A 15,697-nucleotide genomic window follows, 5' to 3' on the forward strand; every position below is an offset into this window, starting at 1 on the left:
TTACATTATGAAAGATAAAATACCTCAGTGTAAGGGATAAAAATTTTATATCCTTATAATTTGTACCATAGACATACATGTATATTAAAAACTCACCAAGTGGCTTAAAGAGTTCTTATAAAGTACAGCAAAGTGGTTAAAAACTCAGGTTTTAGAATCAGACTAATTTTGGTATGAATCCTGATTTAGCCCTAAGTTGCTATGGGGAGATATTAGAAAGATTTCTTAACTATGTTAAGACCCCGTTTCTCCCTATTGCCTATCTCACATGGCTTTTGTGAGGATTAATGAAATAATGCACGTGCTTAGCACAGTGACTGGCATATAGTAAGCACTCAATAAATTATACATTTGTATCTAGGTATACGGATATATTACATATACATATATGCAGTATCAATCCTAGGACATAAGTAAAATGTTAAAAATCAAAATGCAACGATGTATGTATGTCAGATGAAACTAATAAATCTACAATGTTAGCAGATTATATAAAGCATACTTAAATGATTAAATGGGATGATAAAAACAGAGAAATGAATAGATGCTCTAGTTGACCCATCATAGCAGTTAACTGTAGATTTTAGGCTAGGAAAGATATATATGGCAGGGGTTCAAATATCTGGACTGCCCTCAAGTTCTGCTTGGAATGTTCATACCCTAGATGTTTACATGACCCAGTTTTTACTGCTTATATATTACTTGTTTATGATATGCTTCCCCAACTAGAATGTCATCTTTTTAATGGCAATGACGTTGTATCTGTTCATCCACGTGTTGCTCGTACCTTGAATATCACCTACTACATAGTAAACATTTAATAAATAATGTTTGCCTTAACAATAGGAGAAATATACACACTACTGCAGATTAGCCCTGATGCCTACTTTTAATAGGTTCCTTTGAACAAAACATGGTTCATATAGGAGTTCCCTGCCCTTCTAATCACTGAAGATCTTTTGCCCCATGAATGAACCAGAGTCAAGAGATGTACTCCTCAAAGAGGTCGTTTTTTATGCTAAGTTTCTACTGTGCATGTCAGATTCAATCCTAAAATATCTATAAATTTTAGAGGAAACATATTGTTTTATTTTCCGGAGTCATCTTGTCATTTATAGGTTTAAAAGGCAAGAGGTCGATTCTAGATTTACTGCTACAGAACTGCGATGGTTTTGTTATAGGATCGTTGACTGGCAAGACTCAGAGGAAACCTGTCACCAGGAATCATAATTAAGTAAGAGACCACCTGGTTTGGGATGAGCTAAAGTACACACCCCTCTACCCTACACTACACCCCACTGCCCCCCAGTGCTACTGAAGGAGAGCAGTGAGGACCCCAGGTGCTGTCTATTACTCCAGCCATTGCTCCCTTTCATTAGCACCAATAGAGAGTTGACTGTACTTACCATTAATTGTTAGAGCAGTATGCACATTAGTATTAACACAGCCTTGTGATGGACCTTCATAAAAATTGAACAATGCCCACAGATCTTCAGCTGTCTATAAGTTCTCGTATCAAAGCCATGTCTAGCCCTTCTCTTGAGACTTTAGATCACTAAAAAAAGTTTAACTGAACTATAAACACACAGCGTTCCCACACTGATGAACTGTTAATTTACATCTAACTAAAGAAGAGTTAAGTGAAGAAAGAATTCATCATGTGGTATTTGAAGGTTCATTAATTTTATTATAGACTAACATTTTATGCAAGTTTACGATTAATATTTTTTAAAATCCTATGATAATAAAAAAATTAATGATTTCAGGTTTTGGTTTATGTAAAAAACTTACATGAAGTATTTTTAGGGTTTTAAAAAAGTGATGCAAAAACCCAAGTCTATTAAAAAACTAAAAAATAGTAATTAAAATATTTAATATTTGTAGTGAATTTTTTAAAAATCTAAGAGACAGTATAAAAATACATAGTCTAAATGTTGTAGATTAAAATAAATCATCTTTATTCAAATTACAGAAAATTAGAACATCATAAAAATCTACATCCTTTTTTAGCTAAAAGGACTCAAAACTAGACTCCACACTAAGTTTTCCTATTGATTAGCAAAAAGGTTAATTAGACAAGTTGTTTAAATAATTTCCAATGCCTTCCTTCTTTAATTGCTTAAATTCTATGAGTCCTTAAAACCTTCAAGATCCTCTTTTTACTTATTAAATTATTTAACTCCACAAATTTTAAACCTGTTTCTGAGAAAATTAAGGCTTATACCTAAAAGAACAGTGATTCTACGGCAACATATCTCTCATTTGAGGAAAGTGCAGGAAATGAAAATGATTTTCTATATCAGTGTTTATTTTGATGCTGCTGCTGCTAAGTCACTTCAGTCGTGTCCAACTCTGTGCAACCCCATAGACTCTTTTGCGACCCCATGGACGGCTCCCCTGTCCCTGGGATTCTCCCGGCAAGAACACTGGAGTGGGTTGCCATTTCCTTCTCCAGTGCGTGAAAGTGAAAAGTGAAAGTGAAGTCGCTCAGTCATGTCCGACTCATAGAGATCCCATGGACTAGACAGTCAAAATAAACATTGTATTCTACTAGAAGTGTATTTTACCATTCCCCTGTCAATTCAGTATTCTAATTTATAAAATATATACATCAATACTTGTTTAAATTGAAACATTTTATAGATTATCTTGAAGATGCATGTATATTGAGAATCTGTGATATGTGATCAGTGAAACAAAAATGTGACCTAGAACAGGCTTTTACTATAAACATTACTAAAAACATTCTGGGTTTGAGATTCCCTATTTATAGCCAAGAGAAAATAGTATTAGAATATAATAATAATAATATAATATTAAGATGAGTGGTGAAACATTCATAGATAACAATGCAAATTTAATTTTGAAAAATGTCCCTAAGTAATTTTTAAATAAGCCAAAGTCCAATTTTTAAATGTAGGATCAATAGCTCTTGAAACCAAACAATGAATTTTCCTAAAGACACCATTGAAAAGCATTTTAATAAAACTACAGATTCATAACAACAATAAAGACACAGATATTATAATGAGCTTTCAGGTATTAATAATTCTACATGTCTCATCAAAGATAACTTTTCATTCCCCTCATCCTTACCCCCACTCGCGTATTCCATGACTAAATAGAGAGTCTTCTCTGTTTCAATAACTTCAAACAATTTTACTGAAAAAAGAAATTAGAGATATAACTCTGTAATTGTGAGGATACTAGATACTAGATACGCTTTAAGAAAATTTAAGGTAACACTAAACCAAAGGAAAAGTTGACCATTTACTAAAAGTTACTACTTACAATTTAAAGTTTAAAACTTTTCCCAAGGATTATTACTACCATGGTAAATAACTATTACAAAATGATTTGGAACCAACTGCTGGGTCAAAAGAGAGTTAAGTTTCTAGGATTAAAAACCTTATCCCCTTTCAAATTAGAATAAGGTAATAAAAAGGAAAATCTTAAAATCAGAATAATAAAATTTTATATTTAGCTTAAAAAGATACTATTATCATAATGAGTCAATCAAAAATGTTAAATAATCTTTGGTACAGAAATAAAAATTTTATAATTACATGATATTTTAAGTTTCTGATTAAAATCTACTAAATTATCAGATTTATGTAGTTGAAATTATATACCACAGGGAATTGCATTTGTATCTCTAATAAACATAAGATTTTTTTAGTGCGCAAGAAACACACTTCAAGAATAAACAGATTAAAAGAAGAATTGCTTTTTACTTCTTGTAATCCGATGACTTTGAGTAATATGTGTAATTTACAAATAAATTTATCTGTAAATATGGGGGGAAATAGAACTTATGGAAATAATTCACTAAAATTGAAATAAAATCTTTATTTTCTTTAAAATTCAAAGTAGTTATTTTGCCTATAGACTATGAACAAACCCAAGTCCATATGCCAAAATATCTGGAATTATTTACCAATACCTAAATGGCATGCAATCTCTATTTAGAGAGATTTAATAAGGAGATACAAGAAACACCTGTACACAGCAACTCCAAATCATATGTATTATTTTAGTGAATAGTAGAAGATAATAAGGTAGTAGAAAAATACAATTTGTAGCCTTCAGTTAACTTCTTTATAATATTTTTACCCAAAGTAACACTTTCTGAGATTATCACTTAGGTTATCACTTTTCTTCTTTTTATATAGAACATCCTTAAAACTGTATCATTTCAAATAGCCTCAAGAGTATTTAAGGAAAATATATTATCACTAATTGTGAAATATAAATTTCATACCTATGTTAGGGTGATTCAATATCTTCATTATTCGTACTTCTCGAAACAACTGTGAAAGGAAACAGGAAACATTTCTGCTAAAAAAGAACACTCAACAGAGAACCAATCAAAACATCTATTTTAAGAAATTTATCTTCTTGTAAGACACTATTGGATTCTTGTCAAATAAGAGATTTATTTCACAATTCCAATTCTACTAAGACTTGGCTTCCAGGACAATGTTAACTAATTGAACTCAAATGGTTTTGTGTGTGTGAGTGTGTGTGTGTGTGTGTGTGTGTGAATATACCATATACAATAAAAAAAACATTCAAATACTCATTACTAGGAATAAAAGAAAAATACTACAGAAATGAAACTAAACATACATTCTTATGACTTCTATCCAAAAACAACGTTCTTAGGAGGTGGGGGGGCCTGACTCCTTAGTTATCTCTACTTGTTGATCACACTATAAGCAATTATGAATAAATTTTCAATTCACTTGGGTAAATATCAAAGAGGATGATTGCTGAGTGGTATAGTGGAGTACGTTTAGTTTTGTAAGAATCCAGCAAACTACCCTCCAAAGTGGCTGCACCATTTTGCATTCCCATCAGCAGTTGAGAATTCCTCTTGTTTCACATCCTTGCCACCATTCAGTGTTGTCACTGTTCTGGATTTTCACCATTTTATAGGTGTGCAGGAAGACCCAATGGCTCAAGAGGTAAAGAATCCACCTGCAATGCAGGAGATGCAGGAGACTTGGGTTTGATCTCTGGGTCAGGAAGATCCCCTGGAGAAGGAAACGGCAACTCACTCCAGTACTCTTGCCTGGGAAATCCCATGGACAGAGGAGCCTGGCAGGTTATAGCTCAGAGGGCCGCAGAGTTGGACATGCCTGAGCACACACATGCAATGCAATGGATGTGAAGGGGTATCTGTTGTTTTAATTTATTCTAGTTAAAGCAGTAATATACAGCCATCGGGTTCCTACATCTCAAAGATGTCTAGAATGTATTGTTCTATGCATAGTTTCCTCTTCTTCAGGTGGATTTCTTTATAAATTTATTGAAATATGGTTAATTTACAAAGTCATATTAGTTTCAGGTGTACAGCAAAGTGATTCATTTATACATATATATACATATCCATATATGTTCTTTTTAGACTCTTTTCCATTATAGGTTATTATAAAATATTGAGTATAGTTCCCTGTGCTATACAGTCGGTCCTTGTTGGTTATCTATTTTATCCTTTAATAGTTTTTGACAAGGAGTGAGGAAAAAACAAAAACAAGCAACAGCATAAATGTGTGCATAAGCTGGGTATGTGCTGGCTTAAAGTGACAGGCAGCTATGGACAGAAGAAGAGCAGCTGCTTCTGGAAGAAGTGATGATGGGGGTTTAGGTGGTTAACTGACTTGGAACAATGAAGTGCCAGAATCATGCCCTGCCAATCATCCCTATTCCTAAAGAAATACTTAAATTGTCATCTAGATTTGTCATTAACCTTCCAAACCTAGAGAATCTGGGTCAACTGAACAGGAGTAGCACATGGATTCAGTAAAGGTTTATGATGTCTCTTCTTCATGACTCCCCATAATCCCTTCTTAAACTCTAATACTCCAGTTGGATGCACAGAGGAGAGACTGGACAATGTCAGTCTTCTGCACCAGTCATTTGAGTCAAATGGACCAGAAGAGGGAGAGACAGTGAGGTCCTTACACATATATGATTTTTTCACCCAGAACACATCCTTATTAGCAAAGATGCCAATCTTATCCATGCCTGCTCTTCCTTAGTAAAGGGGGAGAGAGAGAGGTGAAGGAGAAAGCAGAGCTGAACATTTAGATCAAGTTAACTTGGACTGCAAGGAGATCCAACCAGTCCATTCTAAAGGAGATCAATCCTGGGTGTTCACTGGAAGGACTGATGCTAAAGCTGAAACTCCAATACTTTGGCCACCTCACGCGTCGAGTTGACTCACTGGAAAAGTCTGATGCTAGGAAGGATTGGGGGTGGGAGGAGATGGGGACGACAGAGAATGAGATGGCTGGATGGCATCACTGACTCGATGGACATGAGTTTGAGTGAATTTGGGGAGTTGGTGATGGACAGGGAGGCCTGGCGTGCTGTGATTCATGGGGTCACAAAGAGTCGGATACGACTGAGCGACTGAACTGAACTGAAGAAGGTTACCCTGAGATGGAGAAATATTGTAAAAATCACTGCACGCCTGTATAATACAAGAGACACAGGAGATGTGGGTTCAATCCCTGGGTTGGGAAGACCCCCTGGAGAAGGGAATGGCAACCCACTAGTCAAAACTATGGTTTTTCTGGTAGTCATGTATGGATGTGAGAGTTGGACTGTAAAGAAAGCTGATCGCCGAAGAATTGATGTTTTTGAACAGTGGTGCTGGAGAAGACTTTTGAAAGTCCCTTGGACTGCAAGGAGATCCAACAGTCCACCCTAAAGGAAATCAGTCCTGGGTGTTCATTGAAAGGACTGACTCTGAAGCAGAAGCACCAATACTTTGGCCACCTGATGTGAAGAACTGACTCATTGGAAGAGACCCTGATGCTGGGCAAGATTGAAGGTGGGAGGAGAAAGGAGTGATAGAGGATGAGATGGTTGGATGGCATCACTGACTCAATGGACATGAGTTTGAACAAACTCCAGGAGACATGAGTTTGAACAAACTCCAGGAGACAGTGAAGGACAGGAAGGCCTAGCTTGCTGCAGTACATGGGGTCTCAAAGAGTCAGACACGACAGAGTGACTGAGCAACAACCAGTAATCTTGCCTGAAAAACTCCATGGACAGAGGAGTCTGGTGGGCTATACAGTCCATGAAGTTGCCAAGAGCTGGACAGGACTGAGAGAACTAAGCATCATATATCCAGGCCAAGTAAGGACAACAAATGTTTGCCACTGTTTTAGACCAGCATTTATATGAGCTTCCCCCCTTTTTTAAATTTCAGTGTGATTAAAATGCACATGAGAATTAACCAGAAAAAAAACAAGTTCATGAACATATTAAATAGTCCCACATTACTATTTGAGTTTCTGATTCTAATTTCTAGTCCTATTTTTCCTCTTGAAACTGTGACATCATGATGTTCCTAGCATACACAAATTTAGCAGGAGAGCTTTGGATTCACTAATACCTTTCAAAATACTGTTTCAACTTATCTGTTGGCTGGGAATTAAGGCCAGGGTTTTAAGACGATGGGTTGAATTAGCGAAGCAGGTGCTGAGAGAAGGCTTGAGATGGATGGGTCTTCTAAGACTGAAGGGCAGGGGCTTCACTGTCTGGACTTTTGCTGTTGACAGTTGTTCTAGATGTTCAGAGCCTTTTATGGTTTCCTCCCTGATTCTTGACTGTTTTAGATAACTGAAGTTAGTGAACAAGCCTCAGTTCTGTGGAGAGGCATTCACTTTTCAATTCAGTCCTTCCTGGTTAGAGGTAAGGATCAGGATTAGGCAGACTCCATTAGTGTTAATCAATACGTATTTGCCTTATTTATTTCTTCTCTCAACTACTCTGTTCCTTCCAACCTCTTCCATTCCTTTTGCTTATTATTACCTTTTTGATGGTGGAAAAGTCTATTCTATTTATTAGTAGTCAAGTGGACATGGCTAAGACAATGCCCATCCTATTTACTCTCAAAGCATCATAGTCAGGGACCAGTCAAATGCCCATCATCATCTCTACCAGACCTGTTCACTGTGCTGTCCTGGGACCTGTCAATGTTAAAGGACTTCGTCATCATCTCCGTGTACTTGGGCAGATAGAGAAGAACTCTGGCTGTGGAGAAATTGACAAAGGCAGTGGTCAACCTTGTTCCCCCCAAGGAGAGCTCTTCCAGGCTGTCATCAGAGTCACAGTATGCTGGGCTCATAAGAGGAGGCTGACATTCATATCTTCTTGTGCCTTTTAACACAGCCTTCTTGGCCTTTCAAGTATTTTGCTCTGATTTGGGTTTCAAGAGGGGCAGAAGCCCTTCTTTGCCTTCACCGCAAACCTTGTAAAAATTCAACTGTATTTTTCACAGCAGTTTACTATGGGGAAACAGTGGAAACAGTGTCAGACTTTATTTTGGGGGGGCTCCAAAATCACTGCTGATACTGACTGCAGCCGTGAAATTAAAAGACGCTTACTCCTTGGAAGGAAAGTTATGACCAACCTAGATAGCATATTAAAAAGCAGAAGCAGAGACATTACTTTGCCAACCAAGGTCCATCTAGTCAAGGCTATGGTTTTCCCAGTGGTCATGTATGGATGTGAGAGTCGGACTGTGAAGAAAGCTGATCGCTGAAGAATTGATGCTTTTGAACTGTGGTGTTGGAGAAGACTCTTGAGAGTCCCTTGGACTGCAAGGAGATCCAACAAGTCCATTCTAAAGGAGATCAATCCTGGGTGTTCATTGGAAGGACTGATGCTGAAGCTGAAGCTCCAATACTTTGGCCACCTCATGTGAAGAGTTGACTCACTGGAAAAGACTCTGATGCTGGGAGGGATTGGGGGTGGGAAGAGAAGGGGACGGCAGAGAATGAGATGGCTGGATGGCATCACCGACTCGATGGAGGTGAGTTTGAGTGAACTCCGGGAGTTGGTGATGGACAGGGAGGCCTGGCGTGCTGTGATTCACGGGGTCGCAAAGAGTCGGACACGACTGAGCGACTGAACTGAACTGAACGTGAAGTGTGGGTGCTGCTGTACCTGCAGGTGATGTTCAGTTCTAGGAGAAAGGGCTTTGTATACACTTTCTCAGAGATACCAGTCATTGAGGGATTTTATATACAATTTGCCTGTATTAACAGAACCCTACAGATTAAACTCTCAGCTTTTTAATTTCTAGCATTACCATTTCATTCCTCTTTTACTTCAGACACTATTATTAAGACATCAAATATTTTATGAAGTTATTGCTAGTACCAGCATTAAAACTTAGGCTAACTTAAGTTCTCCCCATGAAATAGTTCAGAAAAAGAAATCTGAATGTACTTAAATTAGTATATATTAGATGATTTCTAACTAAAAGACACAAAATGCTTAGTATTACTTCTAAACTTGACAACTTGTAGTCAATTATTAAATGCAAAATAATAGTCTCTGCCACTGTGCCTGAATTTTACCTTCATATATGAATGATAATTTTTTTTTTATGACTTGGTACTAATTTTATAGTGCTACAGTCTTTCCCAAGGGCTTGTTTGGATACAACTGTGGGCTCAAATTGCTGTTAAGTAAATACAATTGTTTGTGATATCAAATCAAATAATTTCAGAGAGAAGATACTGAACGTTAAATAGATTAAATGTGAAAAAATGTCCAATCTCACTAGGCAGAAATCATGAAAATAAAAACAAGATACCTTCTACAAGATTGGCAAAAATTAAGAAATCTGGTAATATAAAGTGCTGACAACAATGTGGAGCAAAAGTAAATCTCATACAATATTAGCAGAAGTAGATATTGGTGCAGCCACTTAAGAGCAATTTAACACTATTTAATAAATTTGAGGATATGCATGCCCTTCAACCTTGCAATTCTACTTGGAGAGATATATACCCTTCTATACTTCTTTAGAAAAATACATACACAACAATAAACTTTGCTGCATTGCCTGTAACAGCAAAAACAAAAAGCTAACTAGAAAAAAGAAAAAGGAAACACTAAAACAGGAACAATCTAAATATAAACAGAAAGATGGACTAACTAGTAGATATCTACTAAGAGAATGGGTAAACTGGCTTATCTGTACAAGGGCATATAATAATAGTGAAAATAAATGAACTAGACTATACACACTAACATGAATAAAACTGTAAGACAATGCTAAATGGAAAAAAGTGAGTTGCAGAAGAATAAAAAGCTTAAAAATAAATAATAAATAGTATTTTACATAAAGATACACATGGGAAAAATTTTTAAACAAATGAATGGGAATAAGAAAGACCAAATTCAGAACAGAAGTTATTTCTAGGTAGAAAGACAGGAATAGAACCAAGAAATAACACACAGGGCTTCGACTGTATCTCTAGTTTTATCTTATAAAAAAAGATCAGAAATGAAGCATTTCAGTCCAACAAATAAATATCATGAGAAAGCAAATTTTTAAAACGGGAAAGATGTTTTGAAGTCTCCATCCAAAAATTAAAAATAGACTAGAGTACTATATCAACAAACTTCCCAACTTAGAAAACCCAGAAGTATGACTCTTAAAATAACTGTGAAAATATTACATAGTTCTTGAGAATACAGAAATAGATGTACGCTTTTCAGCCAAAAAAGACTGAGAAATTAGAACAGAGGTCTTCAGAATCAGAGGCAGAAATACAAGCATCAAAAGCAAAATCCAAATAGTACTACTCAAGCAAAAGAGATAAAAACTAAAGCGATGGTTTATGAATAACTCTTGGTTCTGGGTGCTTAATTTTAAGAAGGGCAGGGGGATTTAACACCTATTGTGGAGATATGAAAGGTTTCCCTGAAGAAATTACTCTAAGGCTGAAATGTGAGAAGTGAACAAGAATTAAGTGAAGTGAAAATCACTCGTTGTATCCGACTCTTTGCAATCCCAAGGACTGTAGTCCATGGAATTCTCCAGAACAGAATACTGGAGTGAGTAGCCTTTCCCTTCTCCAGGGGATCTTCCCAACCCAGGGATCAAACCCAGGTCTCCAACATTGCAGGCAGATTCTTTACTGGCTGAGTCACAAGGGAAGCCCAAGAATACTGGAGTGGGTAGCCTACCCTTTCTCTAGAGGATCTTCCTGACCCAGGAATCAAACTAGGGTGTCCTGCATTGCAGGCAGATTCTTTACCAAATGAGCTATCAGGGAAGCCCAGAGGGAGTGGTAAAAGCTTAAGAACAGGGTGGGGTGAAAAGCTGCAAAGGCCTGATGGCTGAAACAGTATGAATAGAAGCAGATGAAAGAAAGGTAGTGGAACTGGGGGAGGAGGGGATGAGGAGAGCGGGGAGAAGCTGGGGAGAGTTGGGGGGACCATGAGATGAAAAAAGAAGGTAGGATCTGAACACCATGTCAATGAACTTGATTTCCAGACTACAAAAAATGGAATGCCATCTAAAAGTTTAAGTAGAAAGAGAATATAATCAGACAGGTTCTGCATCCTTGATGACTTTTTAAAGGGTATATATAAGTGTGAGTGAGTGAGTGTGTGTGTGTTGGGTGGGGGTGGGGGGATGCAAAGTGCAGAAAAACTGGCTGGAAGGCTACTGGGGTAGTCCAAGGAAGAGATAACAGCAGCAGTGTCCAGAGGATCGGGATGAGAAAGACATGTAAGAAATAAAATCAGAACAATTCAAGGACTGAGATGGTAAGGAGGAGGGAGAGGGAGGAGTCAAGGATAGTTCTGAGGCTTCTGGCCGGCACAACTTGGGGACAGTGTCACTCACTGAGACAGGACACTGGAAGAGCAACAGCTGGGCAACATCCTGAGCAGGTTCAGGGAGGCCATGAGTTCAGCTTTGGATGTAAGTTTGGGTTCTCTTTGAGGGATTATAAGCAAATGTAGGAGGGGTTCTGAGTTGGAGAAATAAACCTGCGTTTGCTTATCAGTTCAGTTCAGTTCAGTCGCTCAGTTGTGTCCGACTCTTTGCGACCCCATGAATCACAGCACGCCAGGCCTCCCTGTCCATCACCAACTCCCGGAGTTCACTCAAACTCATGTCCACAGAGTCGGTGATGCCATCCAGCCATCTCATTCTCTGTCGTCCCCTTCTCCTCCCGCCCCCAATCCTTCCCAGCATCAGAGTCTTTTCCAGTGAGTCAACTCGTTGCACGAGGTGGCAGGTGATCATTTAAACCAGAGTCACCCTTGAGACAGCCTAGGAAGAGAACATTGAGAGTCCTAGGACCATGCCTTGTGAAACTCCAACACTGAGCGGCCAACAAAAAGGAATATGACTCCATTTAAAGGAAACAGAAAAGGGGGAGCCAAAAACACAGAGGAAAACATAAGGGGAAATATAATCCTCGTTCAGTATTTGCTAGATTAAGAATCAATTAACACATGTATTTGACTCAATGACATGCAGTTTTAATCATAAGGCAGTTTCCATTTCTAGCTTTACTTTTTTTTAAAATTTCTACTAAGTTTAAAAAATCCTAAATTATAATCACATATTGACCAGTGAAAGGAATGAAGGAAATACTGGGAGGTATGTCAGAGACATTCAGATTAATTAGTGCATCCAACCTTACAAAAGCAGTTTTTTAAGAAGACTATGCACAGTTCTCAGACAGATTCTAGCCTATTGATCTAATCACACTAAAAAGTCAGAAGACTAGAAATTTCAATCTGAAGGATAATAGCAAATGGTTCTTAATATATTCTTTGGATATGCTTACTCTGGAAAGTAATCTTCATATTTGGATGTAACATTTGTATGTTAAACCTGCCTATGTTATTGAACTCTTTGTCCAATAACTGAGGGCTAAAACAGGGTTTAGAAAAGTCAGAGTTTTGGTCAGTGAACTGCCTGAAATACAGTTTGGTCTTTCCAAAAAGGAGCTGCCCCAGTGGTTCAGCAGTAAAGAATCCGCCTGCAAGGCAGGAGACGCGGGTCTGATCCCTGGATTGGGAAGAAGTCCTGGAGAAGGAAATGGCAACCCACTCCAATATTCTTGCCTAGGAAATTCCATGGACAGAGAAGCCGTCCATGGGGTCGCAAAAGAGTCAGATACAACCTAGCGATTAAACAAGAGCAACTCTCCAGAAAATCTGGTTATCTTTAACATTTAAACTGTTGATATTTTAGATAGACATTAACATTATTGGTATCACCTTTGAAAAGAAACTTGTTTAGAAACTAACACAATATTGTAAAGTAATTGTCCTACAATTAAAAACAAATTTAAAAAGAAACTTGTTTGAACACCTTCTCCCTCAAATTCATCCTATTTCAGTGTGAAAGATACATTCCCAATTCTCCACACTGTGTGCTACAGAGACAACTCCCAATGATAGTTCCTGTTTCCACCATTCCTTTAAAATCAAATCAAGGTCAGAGACATGTTACCAACCAAAATTTCATGGAGAATGAAGCAGTGAGTGAGCTGGCATTAGGTATGATCCTGTGTATTCACGTAGCAGTATCATCCCTTGTAGGTGTGTGAACTTATATATGTAAACTCAGTAATGATTCAAAGACAACTTTTGCAGTCTACACCCAGCTTACTAACTGCTTTATCATTCTGCTTTTTCTCCATCAGTAACAGGCTGCTTAAAAGATCCCCAGGGAATCACTAGTATAGTTCATAGACCCTACACTAAAAAGACACTAATATGTGAGGTGGGAGTCATGCTCCAAAGAGGAACAAGTAAATATAACATCTATGCTAAACAGTCTTAAACTATGAAAACCTATTAAACTGGATTCCATTAATTTAAAATATGTAATACAAATAATGCAAGCATATTACGTGAGCAATGTTGAAACTAAAGATGCTAACGATTCCAAAGATCAAACTGTTTTTAAGAACTCTATATTTCAGAAGTCTGGAACAGTTGGGGTATCAAATTTACATTGCTTTCATCTATCACTAATGTTAGCAAAGGAAAGTAATATTCCCTATTAATATGCTATACAAAAAAGAATAAACAAGGACCGGCTTAAATTCAGATCAAGTTCAGAACAAGACTTAACCAAATAGTTTTGGGTTGAGATGAGATTTAAATGAATCCTTACTGCAAATAAGTGCTGTTATAATCTGCCTTTTAACAAGCACACCTAAGGCACGGAAAGCCACTTTGCTATTTTTTACTATTACTTGACTGTCAGTGCTAAGGATGAAAAATGATTACTTTTAATTTCATGTTTTATATTTTTACTTCTTAGATATGACTGACTGGCATATGAGATGCTCCGAGCATTTAATGAGTAAGGCCAAATGCTGAATATTCTACAATGCATGAAAACTAGGCAAGCCTTGATCTGTTCTTTTCTAAATCTTTTAACAAAAAGCGAAGCTATGAACATAAATAAAAATTATTCTGAATACAACAAAATACACATGGTGCACTGGCTACATTTAGTAAACTTCAATCTTTGCTTTTATTTTCACAGATTTAAGCAAACAAAATTACCATCATTTTTTATATGCCTGTTTGGAAAAGCAACCCTTTATCAGCAAAATTAGCACAATTTAGCAGAATCTATAACAGAAATTACATCAGCAAGTATATTTTTTATCTGAATAACAGTCCAGCTTCACATCTGCATGTCTGCATGTTTCAACAAGCGTGACTTTGGTTCCACAACTTTCTCTGGGCCCCTCTGGGAAAGACAGAGTGGGGGTCACATTGCCCTGCATCCAACAAGCACAACAGGCCTGGACTAGTTCTACATGTCACTCAAAATTACTTAATTTACCAGAGTATCACACAGATTAACCTCAGAAAAGAGAAAAGGCTAGCTGGGCCACAAATGGAGCCTCCGGGCTGTTATGCAGTCTCTGTGTTTTAAAAGGATTCCCAGGAGAGGGGTGGGCAAAAATTTGCCCCACTGTGGCTCTAACACAGGAAGAAATAGCATCTTTGGATAATCTGTCTGCTCAAGGAAGATGTCTTTTTATAACTCATTCCACTAAGTCATGATTAGCTGAGAGACAGGTACTGGAAGTTTCTCCCAGAAAACATCCAACAAGGTACGTATCATCTCACACACACAGAGAAAAAAAAAAAATCCAGCAAACCTTTCATGTTCATACAGATGAGAAATATCAATACTATGAAAAGTTATATTGGTTGGCAAATTTAAAAGGAATCTTAGTAAGTACAAAGACAGATCCAAATCTCTTAAGTAGAAATATATAAAATAAACTGAGTTATCTGGTACTGAGACAAGTGGGAAGTCTTGATTATCACTGACCCAAATTTTTCATTTAATGTTAGAATCACAGCAAGTATAGTTACACACACCACACTAAAACTTTCTGATTGAATTCTATTTTAGAAATACAATGATTTACACCACACTGACATACGTGACTGTGATCCCATTATAGTCTCATAAAAATAAAAAAGTACTTTATATATAATCACACATATATATCTTATGTATTACATAGTGAACTATATATAAACAACATATATGGCAAAAATGCTAAAATATTTGCTTCATTTTTAAAATACTAAAATGTGTCTGAGAAAGTTTTCCCAAATAATTAATGAAGCAACATGAACCAGCTTTACTAAATTTACCAGGTCAATTCCCATCCTACTTGCTTTTTTTGGTCCCTATGAGTTTTATATGTTCACCCTTTGAAGAAATGTTCGTATCTTCTACTGTAAGTTAGCTTACAGTAACTTCTACAGTAATCTTCTACTGTATTTTTTGTGGAGGAAGGAAGAGAAGCAACTGAAGCAATAGGAAACCCACCTACTGACAACAGTATCTCCTAAGCTGATTAGAATGAAGCAG

The 15,697-nt window shown here is 37.0% G+C and overlaps 1 protein-coding gene across 4 annotated transcripts in view; it reads right to left on the reverse strand.

Moving 5' to 3' along the window:
- MARK1 (microtubule affinity regulating kinase 1) overlaps positions 1 to 15,697 on the reverse strand; it is a 131,209-nt gene that overhangs the window by 43,288 nt on the left and 72,224 nt on the right. For all 4 annotated transcript variants that reach the window (XM_055419870.2, XM_055419871.2, XM_055419869.2 and 1 more), the window contains exons 4-5: positions 4,262 to 4,310; positions 3,097 to 3,162 (exon numbers count right to left, since the gene is read on the reverse strand). In XM_055419870.2, coding sequence (XP_055275845.1) covers positions 3,097 to 3,162; positions 4,262 to 4,310 — 115 coding nt within the window. The remainder of the gene's footprint in view (positions 1 to 3,096; positions 3,163 to 4,261; positions 4,311 to 15,697) is intronic.

Source organism: Moschus berezovskii, chromosome 17, assembly GCF_049115385.1.
Source record: "Moschus berezovskii isolate FMDL1 chromosome 17, NW_MosBer_1.0, whole genome shotgun sequence".
Lineage (NCBI taxonomy): Eukaryota > Metazoa > Chordata > Mammalia > Artiodactyla > Moschidae > Moschus > Moschus berezovskii.